A 25,676-nucleotide genomic window follows, 5' to 3' on the forward strand; every position below is an offset into this window, starting at 1 on the left:
ATGATTTCATTAAAGCGCTAATGAATATGTTATATATATATATATATATATATATATATATATATATATATATATATATATATATATATATATATATATATATATATATATTACATATTCATTAGCGCTCTAATGAAATCAATATCAACAAATTACTAGGTCCCAGTTTTTTGTTGAAAACAAAATGTCAATGTCAAGGTTGCTACAAAAGTAACACACTCTCTCTGAATTGTATCTACTGAAGAGGATTGCAGTTTGCAATCGAAATATATAGATTCCCCGTTTCCAGTCTTTTCTACTCCAACAGTGGTTTCTACGTGATTGACAAATGTGTGATTACATTTTTCACCTGTAATATATATATATATATATATATATATATCTATATATCTATATATATATATATATATATATATATATATATATATATATATATATAGTTTATAGTAAGATAAATTAGGACCAGGTTACACAAAACAGAAAACACATTGGCACGTCCAAAACCGCACATTTATTTCTTTACCCATGTTTTTTTCCCATATCTTGGCAGATGTAAAGGTAAGACAGGATATGGGGTTGGCAAAGGTACACTTGAGTGTGAAGATGTGGTTTGGGCAGACGGAAAGAATGAATGAGAAAAGTATAGTAGAGTGTAGAAAGCAATAGTGGAGGGTCAGTTTGTGAGAGGACGACCGAAAACAGTGTGGATGGATGAGGTGTAGGGGTGCGCGAAGAATGTCTGTCGAGCAGGGAAGAGAGTGCAAAAGGTGGGAATGAATGAAGATAATGAGGTCCGAAGGGCAGGGGCGGATTATCCTATACGCCAAGTATACCATGGGGTAGGACTAGCGATGCAACTAAAAAAAAAAAAAAAATAGTAATAACACTTTTTTTTACAAAAAAAAAAGGACAGAAAATAATAATCTTTTCGTTTTTTTAATATTCTGTCTTAAATATCTTGGCAAGAAAAAACACATTACAATTGTTTCTAGATTATCAAATAAAACAGTTTACCCCTCAAATATAGATTTTTATGATTTTAGGTCATTTCCCATTTTCTGTGTGTCATGTTTTGATGTATTTTATTGATTTTATAATGAACCTGTTGCATCTTTAACTCTCAAACACATGTGTTCATAATATGCCTTTGATGGTGGTGATATATAAGCGTTTTCTGCCAATTTGGTGTAGTTTCTGGAATTTTGTCTCATAAGAGGTTTGGCACCACTGTGACTGAGATTTGGCAACATTGTAAGTTGTTCGTGTTTGTTATCAGTCCTGTACTCTGTTGTTGTGTGGGTAGTGTGAGTAAAACCTACAATGCCAGGCAGGAAGAAGACTCCAGTTGCCAAATTATTCAAAGATGTCCCAAGTGATGGGAAAGTGGCAAAAGTGAAATGCTTATTTTGCTCGACAGTACTGTCAAAAAACGGAAGTCGGATGGTAAACCATATAGTTCAGTGCAAGAAATGTGGTGAAAAAATCAAGAAGTATTTGACACGTGGTAAAGGAAAAAATCAGTTCTTACTGATGCTGAAACTACTGAGGGAAGATCACAAGGCATAGACAGTGACTCAGACATGGAACTGCAGTTGCTCTTGCATGATACAAGTGCAACAAGTACAAGCACTCATACAATGCAAAGGACATTAGATGATTCATTTTTCACAAGTCCGATTCCGATGGCTCTGCCCAGACCTGACACAGCCACAGGCACAACAAGTAGACCTGGATCATCTGTCTCTGTCAGTTCTGGAATCACACCAGTGACTTCCACTCCTGCCAAAGCCAAAAAGTTAACACAACAGAAGATTGCTTCATACACATATGTTGACAAAATGACAGAAACACAAACAGTAAGTATATACTATGTTATAGTTATATATTGTATATACTAATGTGTCTCCAATGTCAACATTCTGTAATCTGTCTATCAGTATCATGATTATTGGAAATCAAATGCATTACAGGAAGAGGCTCAGTTGCAGTTAGCCCGGACTATCTATACAAGTGGCTGTCCACTAGGCATGGTTGGTAATAAGTTGTGGGTAAAGTTCTTCAAGACTCTAAGGCCATCTTTCAAGATTCCGAGCCGGGATTCAATCTCAAACATTTTTTCTTGAGAGGGTCTACCAGGAGTGTTCTGTAACTGTTAAGGAGCTAGTAGCATCTGCTTCTAGTGTTGCAGTAATGTGTGATAGACTAATGTTACATAAGAACTGAAGGAATACGTAACATCATTATGTCACTTAACATTCCTAATAAATTGTTATAAATAATTACTGCCCTAATTAATCCTAAAATACTGGATAATTACAGGAATGAGGGGATCATAAACTTCATTGTGACTTTGCCAAGGCCCATATTTTGGAGCAGCATTGCAACAGGTTAGTTTCAGTTAAAATAGCAGTCAATTACAACTCAATTACAAAATTGACTTAGACAATAAAATAAAGTATTTCATATAAACCTTCTATCTTAAGGAGAGATTAATATTAATTAATAGTCAATTCTCTGTATTTCGGTTTTCGTTAGTTTTGTACTTTTGTAATATGCTGCAATATCTAATTATAGCTTCTGTTTTATTATTAGGTGCAGAAAGCCACACTGGGCAGTACATAGCAGATCTCCTGAAGAAAGTAGTGGATGACATTGGGCCATTGAAAGTGTTGGGGGTCTGCCTCTAAAATGAAAAAGGCTTGGGAACTGCTTCAGTTGGAGTATCCCCACATAAAACCATATGGTTGCATGGCTCATACTCTGCAGTTAATATTCACAGACCTAAAAAAAGATCAAGTCTGCAGAAAAGATCCAGTCTGACTGCATAAAAGTTTGCAAAGCAGTCAAACAGTCCCAAGAACTCACTGCTCTACTCAAACAACACCAACTGACTGTTAAAACAAGGTAAGAATTATTAGTATATTACTCATTGCTAAAGGTCACAACTTGCAAAATAATATTTGAAATCTCATTCTTATGCCAGTAGACTTGCTGTGAATTCTTTATTAATGGTACATTTAATTTAATATTTCTCATGGATGAGCTGTTTTGAATTTAAAATTCATAATGGTACTAATATTGTTGTCCTCCTTTGTTTCATATGGGGATCCATTATCCAGTGTCTGAAGAGTGCATGCATTAACAAACATGCATTTCAGGCTCTTGCAATCAATGATGATGCCAAGTCATCTTTGGATTTGTCCATCAGGAAGCTCCTACTTTTAGAAGTATTTTAGGATCGGACTGAGGGTATTCTCAAGCTCCTGAAGCCAGTGGCAGATGTCATCACTGCCATAGAAGGAGGCAATAAAACCTCTCTCTGGTAATGAAAGTGTTCAGTGATTTAAAGCTATCCTTTGAAGAGAATCTCTCCTCATCCCAAATCCTCAAGAGTGAAGATGCCCTCGAGGGAATAATTCGTGAAAGGAAGAAATTCCAGGTAAAAAGTATTCACCTTACAGCCACCTTGGTGAATCCTTGTTATTGTGGATGTCACCTTTCGGGTGAAGAAGCGGTAAGTAGTTTTTACTTTTATTTTGTAATAATATGTTCTTATTACCTCCAAAATCCAGTCTTGCCCGTATGCCACTGCATATGCCTCCAAGTCTTACTTGACCTGAATTCACCTGACCTAAATTACTAGTCGTATCTCTTTAAAATTATACAAGTTGCAGTATCATATACTTATACTAAAAATATTGTTGATTTTCAGGTGGATGCAATGCAGACCATTTATGAAATTGCTGCACAACTGCCAAATGTCGATGAGACCCAAGTAATAGCTAAGTTGGCAGATTACAGGTCCAAATCAAACTTTTTTTTTTCAAAGCCATTTGTTTGGAGTGCTGTTGATAAGACATCAGGATGTAGTTGATGGAACGGGATCTGTTGCTCAACTCAGCTGTCCCGTGTTGCCTCAAATATCCTGCAACTGCCCCACATCCAGTGCGTCTTTTGAGCAATCCGTTTGCAGACATACATTGGTACATTCTGCAAGAAGGAATCGTTTGACCACCGACAGAGCTGCCAAGTTGGTGTTTATTGGGCAAAAATTGGCACTGGGCAATATGGACGATGCCCATGAATATCCTCGCCATGCAGCTCATGCCAGTAATCCACCACCACCACAGCCATCAACCAGCAGGGATTCTACTGCTTCAAGCAGCATCCCCACTTTCCAGCTTGAGTCGGACGACTCGGACCATTCTGAAGCAGATTCTGAGGACTCAATTGATGATCTGCCCAGCCCCGGCCCTAGAGTCATGATTTCATCTGATATAGAGGAGCCTGAGGAGGAGCGGCAGGAGCCACATGACATGGAGTGATGTGAGGAAAATTTGTAGTGTTCAATCCCTGAAGATTGTGCTAAGACTAGAGTGGATTTTAGAGGACTATGATGGATATATATGGCGGAAACCATTTATAGCAGTCCATCAAACAAATGTACAGCATATGGCTATATTGTATAAAGGCACATAGACTGATCAATGCTTGTTTGTTTTCAGGTTGATGACATTGTTGGTGTATGCAGACACAATATATTGGCAAACAGCTTCATGCTTATTTAGATTTTTGGAGGATATAATATAAATCATATCAGATATGCTGATGACACGGTATTGGTGGCTGACTCAGAAGAAAAACTGCAACATCTATTGGATGTAACCGTAAGAGCTAGTGAGGCGAAATGTTTAAATGTAAATATGGGGAAAACTAAAATACTAGTGGCCAGTAAAACAGATCCACCAAGAGTTCAAGTACAAATAGCAGGGAGAAGAATAGAACAAGTAACCAAATTTTCGTACCTGGGAAGCGTATTGACAGAAGATTGTAGATGTGAAAAAGAAATCAAATCAAGGATAGCGATAGCTAAAAGCACGTTTCAGAAAATGAAAGGGGTTTTAACAAACAAGAAAATGTCTACAGATATAAGGAGAAGAACAGTTAAAACATGTATATGGTCAACACTATTATATGGTTCAGAAGCGTGGACAATCAGCAAAATAATTGCAGGAAAACTTAGAAGCAGCAGAAATGTGGATATGGAGACGAGTATTAAGACAGCGAAGAAAACAAATGAAGAAGTATTGAGAGAAATGAAGACAGATAGGGAATTGATGACAACAATAAGGAAAAGACAGTTGCGATTCTTAGGACATACAATGCGGAGGGAAGGGTTGGTAGAGGTGGTGATGACGGGAATAGTGGAGGGAAGGAGAGCAAGAGGAAAGCAGAGGGAGAAGTATATGGACGGGTTGATGAGGGCGACGGGAAAACAACTCAAACCAGCACAGCTGTTACAAGTAACTAGGGACCGTGAACAGTGGCGCTCCATGGTTGCCGAAGTCCAAGAGGATATGGCACGACGGTAAGGTAAGTAAGGTAAGGTTGCCATATTGGCCCATATACAGCATCTACACTTGTTGCAGCATCTAACAAAAAGTCAATTACTCATGCTTATTTTTATAATGTCTGAAGATAGGTACATATATGTGGAGGGATGAATCAAGTACTTACATCTGTTTTTATATACTCAACATTAATATCACTAGGTTGGACCCCAAGTACTGTAGGGACCACAAACTTGAAAGATCCGACCCATAATGACCACCAACCCACATTATGGTTTTTGGGAATCCTGGAAATCTGTATATGTACTGTATCATTAATCCAATCTGATGTTAATTTCAACAAAACATCAAATTGTTCAGATGTTGTATAACACTGTATAACAATGAAAAAAAAACGGAAATGAGACTATCCTTTTCTAGTTAATATTTGCGTAGATCACGAATATAACATCCGTTTCTTTTTCCAGTTCTTCGTAAATAGCAGTGCCCGCAATGTCTATCTGAACGGTATTTTTTGTTGCTTTTACCATTTATATAATTTTTCACATAGCTATGTTTTTTTTTTTCTTAACAGGATACAGAGTTAAGATGCCTAGAGAATGCAAGAATTCGCCAGACAAGTTTTGTTATATATGTGGATCAGTTACATTAAGGCAATACAAGAGACAGTTGACTCAACGTGTAAAGAAACTTTATGAGCTGTACTTTGGATGTAAAGTGGGTGACCAGGACAAAAGCTGGGCACCTCACATATGTTGGGTCAGGTGTACAAGTTCCCTTTCTGCCTGGGTGAAAGGCAAAGGGACTGGCCTCATGTTTGGCGTACCAATGGTCTGGAGGGAGCCAAAGGACCACTCAACAGATTGCTACTTCTGCTTAACGGATATTAAAGGTGGGTGTTCAGTGTTTATTTTTTACTGTTTTTATATATATTTTCAAGAGATGTATCAATAAAAAAGATCGAAATACATAATAAGTTGCACTTCCACTATTTTTGCACGTGATCACAACCAATAGTATCCATTTTTAGTCTGATTTTATTTTATTTTCCTGCAGGTCGCAACAGAAAAGGCAAGAAATCTATCGTGTATCCAGATCTTCAGTCTGCTATTCGCCCAGTTCTACATTCAAGTGATATTCCTGTACCACAGCCGCCCTCTGAACTACCAAGCGATGACACGAGCAACTCAGACTATTCAGAATCTCAAGATGCAACGTATACGACACAACTTGAATCTGATAAGAAACCACACCTCATCACCCAACCAGAACTCAATGATCTAGTTCGTGATCTAACACTTACTAAGCAACAGAGTGAACTCCTGGCCTCACGTTTGCAACAATGGCACCTGTTGGATGAAGAAGCTCGAATTACAGTATTTAGGAAGCGTTCTGCAAATCTACAGGATTTCTTCACTTTGGAAAACAACTTGACTTATTGTAATGATATCAGAGGCCTATTCAGTGCCCTTGAGCTATCCTATGAACCCAATGAGTGGAGGCTATTCATAGATGGATCCCTTTACAGCATAAAAGCAGTTCTGTTGCACATTGGGAACACCATGCCTTCAGTTCCAGTTGCTTACTCAGTCATTTTAAGAGAGACATATGAGAACCTTGCTTTTATTCTAGACCGCATAAGTTACAAAGAGCATGAGTGGTTAATTTGTGCAGACTTGAAAGTAGTAGCCATACTTAATGGGCTACAAACTGGATACACCAAATTTATGTGCTTTCTTTGCAAGTGGGACAGTAGGGCCAGATCAGAACATTATATACGCTCAGAATGGCCATCTCGGGAATCTATGACGCTTGGATGCCATAATGTAATTCATGAGCCACTAGTTAAGAAGGAGAAAATCATTTTGCCACCACTGCATATAAAACTAGGCCTAATGAAGCAATTTACCAAAGCACTGCAACATAACAAGCCATGTTTCCAGTATCTCAAAGGGATCTTCCCTAAAATTAGTGATGCCAAGATTAAAGAGGGTATATTTGTAGGCCCTCAGATTCGCAAGCTTATAAATGATGAGGACTTTGAGGCGACAATGGATGAACCTGAGCTAGCGGCCTGGCATGCAATCAAAGGTGTATGCAAAGGGCTTCTGGGAAAGCACCAAGAGTCCCAGCGAGAGCGTAAAGTGGAGAGGCTAATCAAATGCTACCAAGATCTCGGATGCAATATGTCACTGAAGATACACTTTCTTCATTCTCATCTGTCCTTCTTCCCAGAGAATGCAGCAGATGTGAGTGATGAACATGGAGAGAGGTTCCATCAAGATATAGCATCAATGGAAAACAGGTACAAGGGAAAATGGAGCCCTGCTATGCTGGCTGACTTCTGTTGGAACCTGAAGCGTCACGCCTGAGACGTCTTATAAAAGAAGAAGTAAATAATAGATTGTGGGTTAATACATCATATAAAGCTAACAAATATGCCGATTCATTATATATCAATTAAATAAATACAATGAAGACATTTAATCTGACTTTAGGAGCAAAATACATTTATGGAACCTTGGAAATCTCTATTAATTGCATAATTATTAAAACAGCTATTTACAAAAAATTGTGACGTGGCATGAAATTTTTGTTATCAAATTTGAATTCAGCACACTGAACTTCATAATAAAACGCACATGAGAACTATGTTTTCTTCTTAATCCTGAAATTTGTTGTACAGTGTAATTTATGTAAGGGGAGGGTTGGACTATTGCCCAATGTAAGCTTAATCCGGCCCTGCCGAAGAGGTGTTCCTCACTACTTCATGAATTACTTTCAACTGACGAGAAGAGGGGGGGGGGCCGCCATAGGATGAAGCGGTGGAGAGAAATTCAGCTCCAGCCGCGTGCTACCCTTTGCCGCCTTTGACCCAAGAACGGTGTGGCGGTAGAGATGGCGACCTTTTTTTTTTCCAGAGGTGCTGCTGCTGCTGCCATGAGAGGGGTGACTGAATGGACTGTAATTTGGTATGAGCTGGGAGCGTGCTTTGGAGCTTTGACTTGGTCATTCCCTTTATAACCAGGGAAAGAACTTTTGGTATACATATGGACACACACACATTATACACACACACACACACACACACACACATACACACACACACACACACACACACACACACACATATATATATATATATATATATATATCACAAAGTAATGTAGCACATAAGTAAAATTAGACTTAAAACCCATTTTCGGAAGAGACGAAAGTAGTGAGTTCCGTATATCTTGATCATTATCTGTGATCCCCTTCGACAGATGGAATAGAGTTGAAAAGACATGTATATATACAAGGATGTGAGGTAAATATGTAGGAACCAGGGTGGGACTCAAGTCACGTGGGGAATAGATAACAAATTGCGTTTTCTAGACATCTTTGTAATCAGAAATCCGGAGTTTTTGTCATTCATAGTTTACAGAAAGCCCTCTCATACAAGGAGCTACTTGCATTTCTTCAGCCGCCATCCGGACAAAATAAAATACAGTGTAGCTTCAGGCTTATTATTACAAGCACTTCTATTATGCAGCCCACAATATTTAGATTCTGAGATAACATCAATACAAAAAGCTTTAGCAAGGATAATATCATCTTTTGTAAATCTACTTCACATCCTACTAAGAAGCATAATTGGGATACTAGATGCATAAAATTACCTTTCAACAACTCCACAAACGAAATTTCTCAATTATCACCGAAATATATTAAATTCATCTTCAATTATCCCAACAACTTGTTCAGCAAAGTAGTCAATGTACACCATAGACCAGCGTTTCTCAACCTTTTTACCCTTGGGTAACCTTTAAAATAAATTGCATGTCTCAAGAAACCCCTGCAATACATATATATATATATATATATATATATATATATATATATATATATATATGTGTGTGTGTGTGTGTGTGTGTATTCACCTCGGATCTGCTGCAGTCTCTGTCGAGACAGCCAGACACCACCCTACGGCAGTGAGCTCAGAGCTCATTATTTGCCGATCTCTGGGAAGGTCTGAGACCACTCACACACCACACACCGGGACAGCAAGGTCACAACTCCTTGACTAACGTCCCGTACCTACTCACTGCTAGGTGAACAGGGGTTACACGTGAAAGGAGACAAACCCATCTCCACCCGGCCGGGGAATCGAACCCCGGTTCTCTGGCTTGTGAGGCCAGTGCTTTACCAATCCGCCACCGAGCCGTGTGTGTGTGTGTGTGTGTGTGTGTGTGTGTGTGTGTGTGTGTGTGTGTGTGTGTGTGTGTGTGTGTGTGTGCGTGTGTGTGTGTGGCGAAAGAGCATGAATGAATGTTGCATAGTGCACCTGGATGGTTAGTATGGACGTGACGTGATTTGTAACGTGTGATTGATGCGTGATTCGGAGAGGAAGCAAGGGGTATGTAGTGAGTAGTGGTGGGCAGCTACCGGTGAAATTACCGGTTTTATCGGCAATAAACATAATGATAGCTTACCGACAAAAATTCTGCTACCGGTAAAACTTCGTTAACCGATAACTCGATAAGCTATACCATAACACTCAGAGAGCGGTAACTTCGGTAAGCACGTCTCGGCTTGGTGGTACTGAGTGACGGTGGTGACAGCCACCACCGTCACTCAGTACCACCAAGCCGAGACGTGCTTACCGAAGTTACCGCTCTCTGAATGTTATGGTATAGCTTATCGAGTTATCGGTTAACGAAGCTTTAACGGTAGCAGAATGTTTGCCGGTAAGCTATCGTTAAGGATTGCAAACAGACGCGAACGAAAATGGATACACCACACCCACCCTCAGACACCCTCCATTCACTCTCGCGCGGTAGATAGCATACTATAGTAGCAACAATTAAAGTATGACCTTTTCCCTTTACAATGGCATAACAATAAAAACAATATGTAAAATAGAACCAGAGATATAGCTTATTAAAGGACAAATACATTGATTTTTCGAACTCGACTCAAACTTGTGACGTCACTATTACCTCACGAGTCTTTTACCGGTAAACTGTCGGTAATTTCGGTAACTGTATTGTTGTTCACCAATAATTTCGATATTGAAATTAGCGATATTTGCCCAGCAATAGTAGTGAGGGTATGCGGGGGGGGACGCCAGGGGGGGTCCCGGCGTCGCCCGCCATACCCCGGATAGCAGTTGTGCAAGCTTAGACCCGGTGTTAAACACAAGTGTTGATCCTCCTGTTCGTACGTCAGAATAAAGTGAAGAGCGTGACACTCCTGCCTTTCCCTGACCCGGTCAATTGTCCATGAAAGATTCTTCCATCGCTCGTGATTCCATGATCACGGCTCACGTGCAATATATATATATTTATATATATATATATATATATATATATATATATACATATATATGTATATATATAAATATATATTAGTGAATTTAAGGAGCAGGTTCTCTTCAATGCTTTTCTTATTAAATAACTCGGTAAACTGGGGGTTAGTTTTCTTCTTTTTGAGACTTTCTCTTCTTCTAATAACTTTTTTCTCTGATGGAGGGAAAGAGTATACAATACTTCTAAACGAGTCCATGATTGGGTAGGAAAACTAACATTTTACAGCATTTCGCCTATGCATTAGGCATCTTCTGGTGATTTATTCAGACAAGCTACAAACTAATATATTACAAAGATAAATACATTGGGAGAGATCTAGGGACTATGACATTTCATCCTTGCCAGCCCGCTACTCATGACCCATACAACTCTAGGGTCCCGCACATATTTTGTTGTATGTTAATTAGTGGCAGATAATTTCTGATCAACATTGCCTCCATGAATTTTAGTTTTGTAATGTTATCATTCCTGGCGATTATCATTGTGTTCTTGTTTAGGTATTCTCTTGATATGTTGCTCTTGTGGGATTTCGTCATGTGTGATTTTATTGCCCCGTTCTGCATGTGATACGTGAGTCTTTGTGAAAGTGTTTGTGTTGTGTACCCGATATACTCGTCTCGTCTTTGTTAAAATTACATGTATATTTGTACACAACATTGCTCTGTCTCAATAAGATAACTAACGCCCAGTTTGCTGTGTTATTTAATAAGAAATGCAATATATATATATATATATATATATATATATATATATATATATATATATATATATATATATATACCATATCTTTCTAATTTTATTTTCATCGTAATAATAGGTTAGATAGGATGATGTTACATTATTACAATAACCAATAATAGGTTAGATAGGATGTGACATTATTACAATAACCAAGAATATTTCATGCGTGTTTAATTAGATTACGTATATGAAATTAAATCAAAATCAAAAGTGCATTAGCTTATCTCGCTTCTTCTCGCGGAACCTTTAGGGTTGATTCACACTATCGGTCCGGTCGCGCTCCAGTCTCGCTACGCTCCGGTTCTGAGGTATTCAGGGTTGATTCACACTATCGGTCCGGTCACGCTCCACTCTCGGTTCTGAGGTATTTATCGGTCCGCTCTCGTTCCCGTCATCCCCCCTCCCTCTACACCAGTAGAAGTCTTACCATCAGTTACGAAGGATGTGTGACTGTAGTACAGCGAAGTTAGGTCATAGAGCTCTGGTTTACCTTTGACTAATTCTATTAGCATTTCATCTGAAACCACAAAATTAAAGTAAGTTTTGTAGGTTATATTTTATTCAGTTGGTGCTTATGTATATCCTAGCTGTGCGCATTGCCATTGTATCAGTGATAAATAAAAAGAAAACGTATTTTTATCATTTATCTACCTTTCGCATGATTCCATTGTGGTGTTTTCTTTGGATTATCCATGGTTTGGTAGGACAGAAGGAAACACTATTTGCTTAAACGAAGACTGAATCTCGACTGGAGTGGAGCAGTAGGCAGGGCTGCAGCGTTTTCTACACTGCCGTGTAGAATGGGAGTGTTGCCATACCGGGGTATACATTTTTCTCGGGCGTGTGCAGACTTTCATAGCAAGATATACTTGTCAAACTTTGACAAAATGTTGGTTCTAGTTTTTTTATTCTTGAATGTATATAAGGCCCCCATGCCCTAACATATTCAGTAAGATATGAAAATTATTTTTTATTATTATTATTATCGCTAAAAGAAAGCTGAAACTTTAGCGTATATATTTTTTACTACACCGTGAAAACGTATCTAGGAGGTGCTAAGATGGGAGGGAGGGTGGAGGGGTGTGGAGTGTTTTCGGGGATGGAATGGGTGGGAAGGATTTTATGCCTTGTCCTTTTTTGGCTACCTCCCTGGTAAGGGGGAAAAAGCCTTGGTATATGTATGTATGTAAAAACGTATCTTTTACCTTTTGCGGAACCTTAAGCCCCGTCCACACGGAGCATCACGCATCAGCGACTTGATGCAGTAGTCGTGTTGAAAACTTGACACTACCGTCCGGACGGGCTGCATCACTGCGAATTCCTTGCGCGAGCAACCAGTTATCAGTCATCATTTGGCTTTCACGGAAAGAGGATGCCTGCCGACGCTCTACTCGTTAAATCATTAAACCACCACAGCTTTGGAGTGTATATATTTTTCGTGCCAGCACCAGAATTCTTTGATGCATTGATGGCAGTAATTTCCCTGTGAAACTGTATTTTCAGTGTATGAAGTTTTATGGTAATGTCTTCATTCCGCACATTACATTTTGTTAAAGAATATAAGTCAGCTTTCGATGCTTGTACTTTTTATATTTCTCATCTTATATTCTTTGCACTTGATATTCCAAATGGCTGGGTACTGCTTTAGTAGCTTAATGAAATGTAATATAATAGTCTTCGTCCACTCGAACGGCTTTGCGGAAGTTGCTTGTGCCATTGTATGAAACTAGAAGAGCGAAGCAGAGCGCGTGCGTTTTTTTCCTTCAACTGTCATTGACACACTGCGCAGCGATTCGAAATCGGTACACCCCATGACTGCTTTCATGATGCTGCGACGAATTGAAAGTCACGTTTTTCAACTCATCGCTTCAATACATCGCGCATCAAAATGCTCCGTGTGGACGGGTCCTTAGGGTTCCGGGGAACCCTGGTTGAGAAACGCTGCCATAGACTAATAGGGGCATAAACTCAGGAATTTATAAATTGACATATCTAAAATTTGATGATGTTTACTGAAGACAAACTGGAAGAGCCCCGAGAACTAGGATAAAAGAGCATAATAATTCAGCAAAATATGGACAAGAGAATTCCGCGGTATTTCAGCACATTGCCATCGCATAGATTGGGACGATGCTGAAATTATTTACAAGACAAAATGTAGCTTCAGAAGGAAAATTATTGAATCTTCATCGATAAAATATTTTCCTAATTATTATATATCAAATGGTTAATGGTCACCTGACTGCATCACCACCTTAGCAATTAATAGACTGCTGCCATCCATACTAACAGTTGGACAAAATCCAACAATGTCCGCGTAGCGTCGGCCACGCGACTGGAGTCCTCCCCTGGTTCGTACATATTTACCTTACATCCTTGTGATATATACACGTCTTTTCAACTCTATTCCATCTGAAGAGGATCAAAGATAGTAATCGAAATGTACGGAACTCTCTACTTTCGTCTCTTCTATCCCGAAAGTGGGTTTTAATGCTAATATTGTGTGATATGCATGCGTATTTTTCCGAAAGTTGGTTTTAAGTCTAATATTGTGTGATATGCATGTGTATTTTTCCGAAAGTTGGTTTTAAGTCTAATATTGTGTGATATGCATGTGTATTTTAGACTGTAGCACGAGCGGGTGTGAGGCTGACAAAAACACTGCTTGTGTGGCTCTGATTTATTATGTAAACTGCGAGTATGTTTTCGGAGACAGATTACATAACATAAGAACATAAGAATGAAGGAGACTGCAAGAGACCATAAGGCCTACACTAGGCAGCTCCGTATCCATCATCACCTGTCATCCCCATCCACAAAGTTGTCTAATCGTTTTTTAAAACAACTGATAGTTTCAGCGCTTACTACATGTGGATACTAAGTTTATTCCATTCGTCGACCACCCAATAACAATGGCGGCGCCAGGGGGGGGGGGCTTGGGGCGGCTTTAGCCTCCCCCAAAAAGTGGCCAGCCCCCCCCCCCCCAACTGAACTGAGCAAATTGAAATTTTAAAACACTCATTGAAATAATCTTATTAAGTGAAATTTTTAATTGCCAGGGCTAAAGATTTGTCAGCCATCAGTGCTAGCCCAACCATTAACCCCCTCCCCTTCTGAAATGAGGATAATATATGTGTATTATCATATTACTATTAGCCCCCCAAAAATTTGCTCAGCCCCCCCTTAGCCTCCCCAATTAAAAATTCCTGATTCTAGTGAATTGATGTCCATTCTGTAGGACGGAGACCAAAACTGTACCGCATAGTCAAGGATGGGTCTAACTATCGCTAGATAGAGTTTGATACCTCTGCACTTATTTTCGTTACCGTCCTATCAATGAAACCTAATGCTCTGTTAGCTTTATTCCTGGCGCTAATGCACTGTTTCCTGGTTTTAAGGTCCGGACTCACTAGAACTTCCAAGTCTCTCTCGCACTCAGTTTTCTCTAAAAGCGTGTTATCTAAGCTGTATATATTTTCGGTGTTGTGTAGCCCTACGTTTAACACGCTACACTTAGAGATATTGAAGTTCATTTGCCATTTCACCGACCTAATTAGGCGTCACCTGGTCTAATTAGGCGTCCTATTTTAGTGCCGTCCGCAAACTTACTAACATCACTATTTATCCCGTCGTCTAAGTCGTTTATGTACATAATGAACAACAAGGGACAACAAACTGAGCCCTGGGGGACCCCACTAGTAACATTACCCCACCTAGATTTTACTCCATTTATGGTGATCCGCTGTTTTCTGTTACTAATCCAAGCTCTAATCCATTCTAACACTTTTCCTCCTATGCCATGGGCTTTGATTTTATTTAGTAGTCTCTGGTGTGGCACCTTATCGAACGCTTTGCTAAAGTCAAGGTAAATAATATCGTAATTATCATTGTTATCTGACGCCTTATATACTTTAGTGTAAAAGGATAGAAGATTAGTCACACATGATTTACCCTTGGAGAAACCATGCTGTGAATCACGAATTAAATTATGTCTTTCGATGTGTTCTCTGAGTCTATTTACTATTACTGATTCAAGCATTTTTCCTATAACCGATGTCAAACTAATTGGCCTGTAGTTGCATATAGACGATCTATCTCCCTTCTTAAAAACAGGAACAACGTTTGCTTGCCTCCAAGCAGTAGGCACAAAACCAGTGTCTACTGATTTATTAAATATTTCAGTTAACTGGTCGCAGATTTCAAATTTATTCTCCTTTAGCATTCTCGGAAAAGTTTCGTCTGGACCCGGCGATTTTGTAGCTATCAGTCTTTCAATCTGCTTGACTACTACTACTTTACTAATGCTGATATTAGATAGAATACTTTCTTCATCCCCTCTGAAAATCGGATCGCAGTAAGGTACTTTATCTAACCACTCATCATTAAACACCGATAGAAAATAATTGTTCAACTCCTCACTCATTTTTTCTTCCGATTCTATCATGACATTTTCATCGTTTTTAATTGGTCCATTTTTTTTTTTTTTTTTTTTTAGAGATGAAAGAAACCCATTGGGTTGGATCTTGCTTGACTAGCAACCTTAATTTCATAATTACGTTTCGCTGTACGTGTACTTTTTTTTTTAACCAGCTTTGCCATTTCGCTATATCTTGATCTAAGTTGTGTTTCCCTGTTTTTTATTTTTACGTAAAGTCCTCTTTTCATTCCGATCTCATGTTTCAATCTGTTCGTCATCCATTTACAAAGGATTACAAAGGCGGAGCATGCCGACAGGAAACCTTTTGGTCCATATCTAGGTCGGGTGCGAATATATATATATATATATATATATATATATATATATATATATATATATATATATATATATATATATATATATATATAATATAATAATATAAATAACAAATAAAATACATAAATAAATGCATAGGTATAGTTAGATAATAAACAAACAGGCAAATAGCAAACAATAATGAATTGACACAGTAAATGAAAATCAAATCAGACAAATGATAAAAAAAAAAAAATAATATGAAATAAATTATAATCATTACAGCATCTTGCTTAGGTGTTTATCTAAATGATTCTTAAAGCTTCGAACTGAACTACATTGCACTACCTGTGCAGGAAGTTTATTCCATTTATTAACTACACGGTTGGCGAAGTTGTTTCTACCTACTTCCAAATTGAATCTATTTCCGGACAGTTTGAGACCATTGTTTCTTGTCTGATTCTCATTCAATGTGAAAATTTTGTCACTTTTGATGATGTCAATTCCCTTTAGAATCTTAAAGACCTGTATCAAGTCACCTCTAAGTCTACGCTTTTTTAAGGAAAACAGATTCATATGTTTTAGTCGATTTTTGTATGTTTTATTTTTGATATTTGGAATCAGTTTTGTGGCTCGCCGTTGTACTTTTTCCAGTCTGTCAATGTCTTTAATGAGATTCGGTGACCATACGGAAACAGCATATTCCAAATGTGGACGAACTAATGATTTATATAGCTTGTTAATGAGTGATGGACTTTTGAAATCAAAAGATCGCGCAATCAGTCCTAGAGTCTTATTTGCTTTCTCAGAGGCTGAAATACACTGCTTGGATGATTTGAGATCGTTACTGATAATTACGCCGAGATCCTTTTCACTATCCACTTTTGTTAACAAATTTCCAAATAACTTGTAATCGTACTTGCTGTTATTTTTACCTATGTGTATTACCTTGCATTTACTTATGTTAAATTTCATTAGCCACTTTTCAGACCATTGCTTTAATTTATGTAAATCATCTTGAATATCTAATTGATTGAAGTGATCATTTGCCATTCTGCACATTTTTATATCATCAGGAAATTTGGAAACGGTAGACTTTAGTCCATGTTCTATATCATTTATATATACTATGAATAGAAGTGGTCCAAGACCGGAACCCTGAGGAACTCCACTGGTAACATTTTTCCGTCTAGAAGTTTTTCCATTTAAAACAACTCTCTGTTTTCGATCATTCAACCAATTACTAGTCCAACTTAATAGGCTACCACTTATTCCGTGCGAAGCTAATTTAGTAGGTAGTCTTTCGTGTGGGACGGTGTCAAAAGCTTTTGCAAAGTCTAGATATATTAAATCTATATTGTTTCTTTTGTCATAATTTGAGATAACTGTGTTGTAGAATTCGAGTAAGTTAGTCACACAAGAACGTTTCCGTCTGAAACCATGCTGGCTATCATTTATCAAACGGTTACTTTCTAAATGATGTTCGATAGCATCTCTGATGAAAGTTTCCGTTTTTTTCTACGATTGAAGTCAAACTTATAGGCCTATAGTTATTTGGTTTATTTTTGTCACCTTTTTTGAATATGGGAGTAACGTTAGCTAGCTTCCATTCTCTTGGGACATCTCCGGATATGATGGATTTTTTGAAATGCCAACCGTCAGGCCCTGGCGCTTTATTAACTTTGAGTTTTTCTATACACCTTTTAAAATTTCCTTTTCATATATTTACCGTAGTGAGTTAGTGTACCCTAGACTTTTCACAGGTTTCAGTTTGGAGTTCACTTTGAGGTGTTTCGTTTACGAATATTGAGCTAAAATAATTGTTTAAAATATTACACATTCCTTCATTTGAATATTCAAGTTGACCGTCAGCAGATAATAGTGGACCAATGTGATTCCTAACAACCTTTTTATCTCTAATGTAACTATAGAATTCTTTGGGATTCTCTTTGGATTTATCAGCGATGTTCATTTCGTATTGTCGTTTTTTTGTTTATGTTTTTTTTCCTTTTTTTTTTTTTTAATCTCTCTGTATTGATACATAACTTTCATAGTCATTAGATGCACCCGAGCACTTATATTTCTTATAAGCCTGTCTCTTTTTAGCAATACTTTTTCAGTTTCTTTGTCGAGCCACTTTGGGCGAGCCTGATTTGGGGGACGTCTGTCCTTAAAAGGAATGTAAGTATGAATCATCTTAGTGATCGTATTTTGAAATATTTCCCACATCTAATCAACAAGGGTTTCGCTTAATTTTGCCTCCCAATCTGTAAGCTGAAGCTCCTGACGTAGTCCTATGAACTAAGTATTACTGAAATCGGGTATTTTAGAAACACAAGTATCTATTCTAAAAAAGTTTAGGAGTTTGAATCTAAGTTGTGATCGCTATTTGCAACAGTTTCACCAACTTCTACATCAGTTACCATGCTTTCGCGGCTAGTGATCAATAGATCGAGTAAGTTTCCATATCTTGTGGGCCCTTTTACATGCTGAATTAAGTAATTCTCACCAAGAAAACCAATCAAGCGACTACCTATAAGGCCATGTTCAAGGGTCATCCAATCAATGTCAGTAAAATTGAAATCACCCATTATCAATAAATCCCGGTTGCAGAAACTGGACAGTTCTTGAAATAATAGTTTGTCGTCTGCTGATGATAATGTCTTTGGCCTATATATTACACCTACATTTATTTTTTGTCCAGTTGTTTGGGTTAACTCAACCCACAAACTATCATATGCATCCTGTTTCACTTTCTCTAAAACACAAGCATGAACATTGTTTTTAACGTACAACAGAACACCCCCACCTTTCTTGTGGTTTCTATCCTGATGAAAGTGTTTAAATCCTGCAATATTAAATTCAGCTTCGAACTCTGTACCACTTAACCATGCCTCGGTTATTCCTATCATATCGATATTTTCGCTTTTGACATACGCCTGTATTTCTTGAAATTTGTTCCTAATACTACGAGCATTAAAGTACACGGCTTTAAGAAACTCGTGATTATTTCTTTTTGACACATTTTGAGTTTCAAGATCATGTCTTACATTATCATTTTGTTTTTTATTTATACCTTGGTCTATATCATATATCTTTTGTACACTTTGTCCCCCTACGTCACCGTGATTCACACCGGCCTTCCGTCGTTCATTGACATTATGTCCGGCATCCCTTCCTAAAATTATATTTTGTCCTCCAGTGACATTATATCCTACCGTGATATTTTTTCCCTCCACTATAATTACATCCCATCATGATCTTTTGTCTTCCACTGTCATTATATCCTATCGTGATATTTTGGCCTTCATTGACATTCTGTCCGGCATCCCTTCCTAAAATTATATTTTATCCTCCACTGACATTATATCCTATCGTGATATTTTGTGCTCCAGTATCATTACATCCTATCGTGATATTTTGTCCTCCACTATCATTACATCCCATCGTGATCTTTTGTCCTCCACTGTCATTACATCCCATCGTGACATTTTGTCCTTTGACATTACATCCTAATGTAACATTTCGTCCTCTACCGACATTATATCCTAAAATTATATTTTGTCCTATACTGGCATACATTAATGCTATACTCTACACTTTTCCCAAGTACACTCTATTTCCCCTTCCCTTTGGGCTTCTGCCCTAAAAAAGGAGCTAGTTCATTACAAACTCCCACAGTGAGGTCTGTAAGAACATCTTTGCCTCTGCGGGTAAGGTGGATCCCATCAGAAGCGTAAAGGTCATGGTGCCTAGAAAAGAGATACCAAGGATCAAGAAAGTGGTATCCCAATTGTGTGAACAACTGCGATATCCTATCATTGATCCCTATGGCTCTACTGTTCCAGCACGAGCCTGCGTAGATCCTCGGGAGGATCCCACAGACTACATGACGGCTCCCACGTTCCTTCATCTCCTGAAGGAGGACCCTGTAATTCCGAACAAGTTCCTCTGATCTCACCCTACCTCCATCTTTACTTCCCGTATGAACAATCATAACCGTGCTCTTCCGTCCTTGCTCCCTAATGGACTGGGTACAGTCTGTGATCCCACGGCCCTGTTGACATATAAGCTTGCAACGTCGCTTAGTCTTCCACTGCAGGATGTCGTCATAGCCTCACACCATGGAGTCCCCCACCACCAAGAACTCCTGGTTTTCAGCCACTTCATCCTCCAGTAGAGCAAAACGATTGGCTAGAGCCAGCGGTTGCTCCACAGGGCACACGTCTACCGAACGCGGGCCCGACAAACGGCACCCCACGGAGCGCCACTCGCTCACGGCAGTGACAGAAGGGGAAGAAGTGGAACGCTCTTTGGGTTGTGGAGAGGGTTCGCTCTTCTCACGGAGCGCACTCCTGAGAAGACGAATTTCCTCCTCACACATCCTGAGACGAACCTCCAGGTTCACACAACCTTCACAAGCCATTTCGCTCCTCCTTAAAAAAAAAAAAAAAAAAAGCTGTCTCTAATAAACTAAATACACGAAGCTTACTCTGCTTAATTTATACTGTTTCTCCCACCTTTGGAGTACAGTAACAGAATACTGTTTTGAATTTAAATAGAACACTACACTTTATCTTATATCTGTAACTGTATAGCGCTATACGTATACAATTACAAAAACACAACACAATCACTTAACACTATTCGGAGATATAAATTTCACAGGTATTCGCTAGCTGGTGTCTGTGCAGAAAAAAAAAAACGAGCTCTCTAGCTGAGGTCACGAGCAGACTGAGCTGAGGTCACAAGCAGACTATTTTTCCGTATTGACTTCAGGGAGATAAATGTATTTTGTGCATTAATAATTAAATCAGTTAGATTTGTATACATTTCATCCAAATCGCTGACCTGTCTGTTAAGCCCTCACCCCCAATTGACCTGACCCAAGGTATGCATATTACCCTCCGTGACCCGACCTCTAGTCATGACCTGACCCCTGGTCACGCACCGAGACTCGACAATGTCCGAAACGTCCGCATGAATCAATAATAGTAAATAGACTCAGAGAACACATCGAAAGACATAATTTAATTCGTGATTCACACCATGGTTTCTCCAAGGGTAAGTCATGTGTGACTAATCTTCTATCCTTTTACACTAAAGTATATAAGGCGTCAGATAACAATGATAATTAGGATATTATTTACCTTGACTTTAGCAAAGCGTTCGACAAGGTGCCACACCAGAGACTACTAAATAAAATCAAAGCCCATGGCATAGGAGGAAAAGTGTTAGAATGGATTAGAGCTTGGGTTAGTAACAGAAAACAGCGGGTCACCATAAATGGAATAAAATCTAGGTGGGGCAATGTTACTTGCGGGGTCCCCCAGTGCTCGTCTTTTTTTTTTTTTTTTTTCCCTTGTTGTTCATTATGTACATAAACGACTTATACGATGGGATAAATAGTGATGTTAGTAAGTTTGCGGACGGCACTAAAATAGGACGCCTAATTAAGTCAGGAGACGACGCAGAGATTCTGCAGGATGATCTTAACAAATTTTTCACATGGTCGGTGAAATGGCAAATGAACTTCAATATCTCTAAGTGTAGCGTGTTAAACGTAGGGCTACACAACACCGAAAATAGATACATCTTAGATAACACGCTTTTAGAAAAATCTGAGTGCGAGAGAGACTTGGGAGTTCTAGTGACTCCGGACCTTAAAACCAGGAAGCAGTGCTTTAGCGCCAGAAATAAAGCTAACAGGGCATTAGGTTTCATTGATAGGACGGTAACGAATAGAAGTGCAGAGGTAATTATTAAACTCTATCTAGCGATAGTTAGACCCATCCTTGACTATGCGGTACAGTTTTGGTCTCCGTCCTACAGAATGGACATCAATTCACTAAAATCAGTACAGAGAAGAATGACCAAAATGATACATGGACTCAGAAATTTGCCTTACGAAGAGAGATTTAGGCACCTTAACTTACACTCTCTGGAAGGACGAAGAGTGCGAGGCGATCTAATGGAAGTGTTTAAGTGGATCAAAGGTTATAACAAGGGTGATGCAAACAAGGTCATCATATTAAAACAACAGGGCAGGACTCGCAGTAATGGGAATAAACTGGACAAATTTAGATATAGGCAAGAATTGGTTTACTAATAGGGTGGTCGAAGAATGGAATAAACTTAGTAACCGTGTATTAAGTGCTGAAAGTATCAGTTGTTAAAAAAAAAAAAAAAATCCTTATAAAGACAACTTTATGGATGGGGATGACAGGTGGTGATGGATACGGAGCTGCCTAGTGTAGGCCTTATGGTCTCTTGCAGTCTCCCTCATTCTTATGTTCATTTCATATTCAATTAATAGGTTTTTAAATAGGAGAACGAGAAGATGAGGCGTTGGTACTTACTCTGACCGGCCTCGAAGGTGACATGGACCCAAGTGACTGACCCTCTCCCGGGCCGCGCCACCTCAAGTGCCAGTGGGCTCCCTTCCCATTGGCGCTGTCCAATCACCTCCCATGGCCACAATCACGTGACTTCGTCTGGGGCGGATTTAACCCTTGAGGACGCCAGGAACCCGCGAAAAGGAAGGCACGCGAAAGGCATGGTGCCTGGACCATGGGAGCCTCATGGACAGTGGCGGGCCCAGGAGTAGGCGCCAAGACCAATTTTCCACATCCCTCCCCACACCAACAATTGCCTACAAGGAACACTACGGCGTGACGGCAGTCACATCGATGAAAAACACCTCCGCGGCAACAGATGGGGAAAAAAAGACACAGGGGCTCCTGCCTATCGCACAGTGGAGGTTCGTCTTCCGCTTTGTCGCTGGAACTGCGGCACATCCCCCGTCGAAACGATGTGCTGTGGGGTTGCAGGCGTGTGTTCCCTCTGCTGGCCTGTCGCGGTGCTCCGCACCGGCACTCCAACTCCTGGCTCGTTTCTTGCAGATCTGTAGAAATCAACAGCGGCAGAAATCTTTGCACGGGAGGGGGGTTATGAGCTCATAACGAGTATCTACTGCTACATTATTCTTATGAAAATCGCAAACACTAGAGAAATGATGTTATGAAAAAAAAAGTTACCTGGTCGCTACTAATGATGGTAGGTTCGAAAAAATATCTACCAATGATGGTAGGTTTGAAAAAATCTCTACCAATGATGGTAGGTTTGAGTTCCTTCTCACGTGTGGTGAACGCCCTTCTTGCGTTTGCGTTTTCGCACCCGGAGAGGTTACTTAATTTATATTTAATGTTCCTTCTCATGTGTGGGGAACGCTCTCCTTACGTTCTTATTTTCTCACACTGAGAGGTTTCCCTCTTGCTTGATCCTGTCTGTGTGGACACAGAACTCCCAGGTTGAGCGGATGTGCTTAATGCGGTAGACGACATCGCTAATCCTTTTAATCACCCTATAAGGGCCCTGGTACAGAGGCTGGAGTTTCTTTGCCATCCCTTGCGTGGGTCTGGTGGTGACGTATACTATCACCGAGGGTGAGCTGTTTTTTCCTTGCCCTTGGTCTTTTTGTGTGTCTTTCAATTGTTGCAGCCTCGATGAACTTTTAGCATCTATTAAAACATGAGTTGGCCAATGCCATTGTCTCAGCTGCCAAATTATCAGTATTGTACCAAGGGGCGCTTGGCTTGGTGAACTCAGTCATCGATAGAACGGGGTCACGGTGAAAAAGAAGGAAATGCGGGGAATCTCGCAGGACTCTGTGGTAAGCTGAATTATAGGCCAATATTGCCAGAGGGAGCATCTGATCCCAGCCTGTCTGGTTGTCCTGGACAAGGGACTGCAAGATTTTAATGATGGTCCCATTCATCCTCTCAACTACTTCGTTGCTCGACGGGTGATATGGCGTTATCTTGTGATGTTTGATGTCCGCCATTTCTAACACCACCTTGAACATTTCGTTCATGAACTCCCCTCCCCCGTCTGAGATCACCTGCTTGGGAGCGCCCTGTATGGCTAGTACATGGGTAATGAAAGCCCGAGCTACCGTCCCATCTTCTTTGGAACTTATGGGTACAGAGACCAAGAAGCGGGTTAGTACATCGACTACTGTAAGTATGTACATCGCATCGTCTAAAGTGGTGGTTAATGGTCATATGAGATCAACGTGCACTCTCTCGAACGGACCTTTCACGTCAGAAAACTGTCTGAGTGGAGCTGAGAGATCATATGAGGGCTTGCAAGTAATGCAGACTTTGCAATTCTTTACAAATGCCTTTACATCCTCCGACATCTTAGGCCAAAAGGCGAACTTTTGCAGCCGGTCTAGAATGACTTGGACTCCACCATGACCTGCCATAGGAAGGCAATGGGCAATACGTAAAGCTGCTGCCTTTGCTCCCTCAGGGCATACCAGGCGAAGTTCCTCCAACTGGTAATTCCTGCGCGAGTGATATAGAAGTCCGTCTGGGAGGAGCCGAATCTCCTTGATTGTTACTGTTAAACGTGGAATCCTTGGCTCTACTGCCGGGGCCCCCTTAAGATAACTTTTTATTTGACCCCAATCAGGGTGTTCATCCTGCTCCTTGGTTCCATTTGACGGTGTTCTCCTCAGTGTTTGAGTTTCCTTGGCCACCCGTGGTTATGGCCGGCACTATGAAATCATCCGAAGGGCGTCTGTTCCCCGTATCCTACAGCGCGCATCAATGACGATGCTCAATCTCCCCGGGATATAGTTGACTTCAAGATCGAAGTCGGCTATCGCCATTTGCCACAGGAGGATCCGAGTGTTCGTACCCTTAGCAGTGAAGAACCAGACCAAAGGCTTGTGATCGCTCAATAGTCTAACCGGATATCCCATGATTAGATGGCGATTTATCGTGAGACCGTAGGCCGTCGCTAACGCAACGGTATCATACCGTCTCTCGTGCTCATTAAGAGTGCGACTGGAATAGGAAAGCGGGCGTCCCCTACCTTCCTCTCTTGCTGAACGCCCCCAATTGTCAATGCGCTGGCTTCAGTGGTGAGCAAGAAAGGTTTCGCAAAATTGGGGTAAGGGAGGATCACCGTGGAGGACAAATGGGATTTGAGGGACTTAAATTCATGCACCTGAGCAGACGTCCATGGACCAAGCTCACGATCCTTGCGCTTCCTAAGTCACCCTTCATCATATCTACTAGAGGCAGTGAAATCTCGGCAAAGTTTGTGATAAATTTCCTGTAATATCCCGCTATTCCCAAGAAAGAAAACAGCTCATTCTGACGCACTGGCTGTGGGAAAACTTTGATGGCTCGGACCTTCTCTGGTTGAGGCTTTATCACTTCCTGGGATATTACATGCCTCAGGTAGACGAATTCCTTTTATGAGAAATGGCATTTCTCTAGCTTCAAGGAGAGGCCCGCCTCTTGCAATCTCTGAAGGACATCCTCAAGGTTCATAAGGTGGTCATCCCAAGTGGTTCCCAGGACAATGATATCGTCCATGTACACCATCGCACTAAGCCCTAACAGCCCCGTCAGCACTTTAAAAACAGGATGGATTGTCTTTTCACCCAAAGGGAAGAGATGTACACTTATAGTGACCCTCAGGCGTCAA

The 25,676-nt window shown here is 40.0% G+C and overlaps 2 protein-coding genes across 2 annotated transcripts; both read left to right on the forward strand.

Annotated features, from left to right (window-relative positions):
* The first annotated feature begins 1,036 nt into the window (after window positions 1-1,036).
* On the forward strand, window positions 1,037-2,203 carry LOC143023165 (uncharacterized). The gene is made up of 2 exons (XM_076181683.1): window positions 1,037-1,856; window positions 1,971-2,203. The coding sequence occupies exons 1-2, from the start codon at window positions 1,581-1,583 to the stop codon at window positions 2,121-2,123; spliced, it is 429 nt and encodes a 142-aa protein (XP_076037798.1). The 5' UTR covers window positions 1,037-1,580; the 3' UTR covers window positions 2,124-2,203.
* Window positions 2,204-2,267: 64 nt separating this feature from the next.
* On the forward strand, window positions 2,268-7,987 carry LOC143023301 (uncharacterized). The gene is made up of 7 exons (XM_076181829.1): window positions 2,268-2,387; window positions 2,593-2,904; window positions 3,120-3,514; window positions 3,713-4,326; window positions 4,506-5,373; window positions 5,926-6,243; window positions 6,408-7,987. The coding sequence occupies exons 6-7, from the start codon at window positions 5,940-5,942 to the stop codon at window positions 7,721-7,723; spliced, it is 1,620 nt and encodes a 539-aa protein (XP_076037944.1). The 5' UTR covers window positions 2,268-2,387; window positions 2,593-2,904; window positions 3,120-3,514; window positions 3,713-4,326; window positions 4,506-5,373; window positions 5,926-5,939; the 3' UTR covers window positions 7,724-7,987.
* The last annotated feature ends 17,689 nt before the right edge of the window (window positions 7,988-25,676 follow it).

This window comes from Oratosquilla oratoria, unplaced genomic scaffold (assembly GCF_046742065.1).
Source record: "Oratosquilla oratoria isolate Oo_2021 unplaced genomic scaffold, ASM4674206v1 SCAFFOLD45, whole genome shotgun sequence".
Lineage (NCBI taxonomy): Eukaryota > Metazoa > Arthropoda > Malacostraca > Stomatopoda > Squillidae > Oratosquilla > Oratosquilla oratoria.

Bases quoted from the DNA above. Each gene is read 5' to 3' on its own strand.
- LOC143023165 (XM_076181683.1), top strand. From the start codon at position 1,581: ATGGAACTGCAGTTGCTCTTGCATGATACAAGTGCAACAAGTACAAGC. The intron at 1,857-1,970 runs GTAAGTATATAC...AATGCATTACAG, and splicing joins AAATGACAGAAACACAAACA to GAAGAGGCTCAGTTGCAGTT.
- LOC143023301 (XM_076181829.1), top strand. From the start codon at position 5,940: ATGCCTAGAGAATGCAAGAATTCGCCAGACAAGTTTTGTTATATATGT. The intron at 6,244-6,407 runs GTGGGTGTTCAG...ATTTTCCTGCAG, and splicing joins CTGCTTAACGGATATTAAAG to GTCGCAACAGAAAAGGCAAG.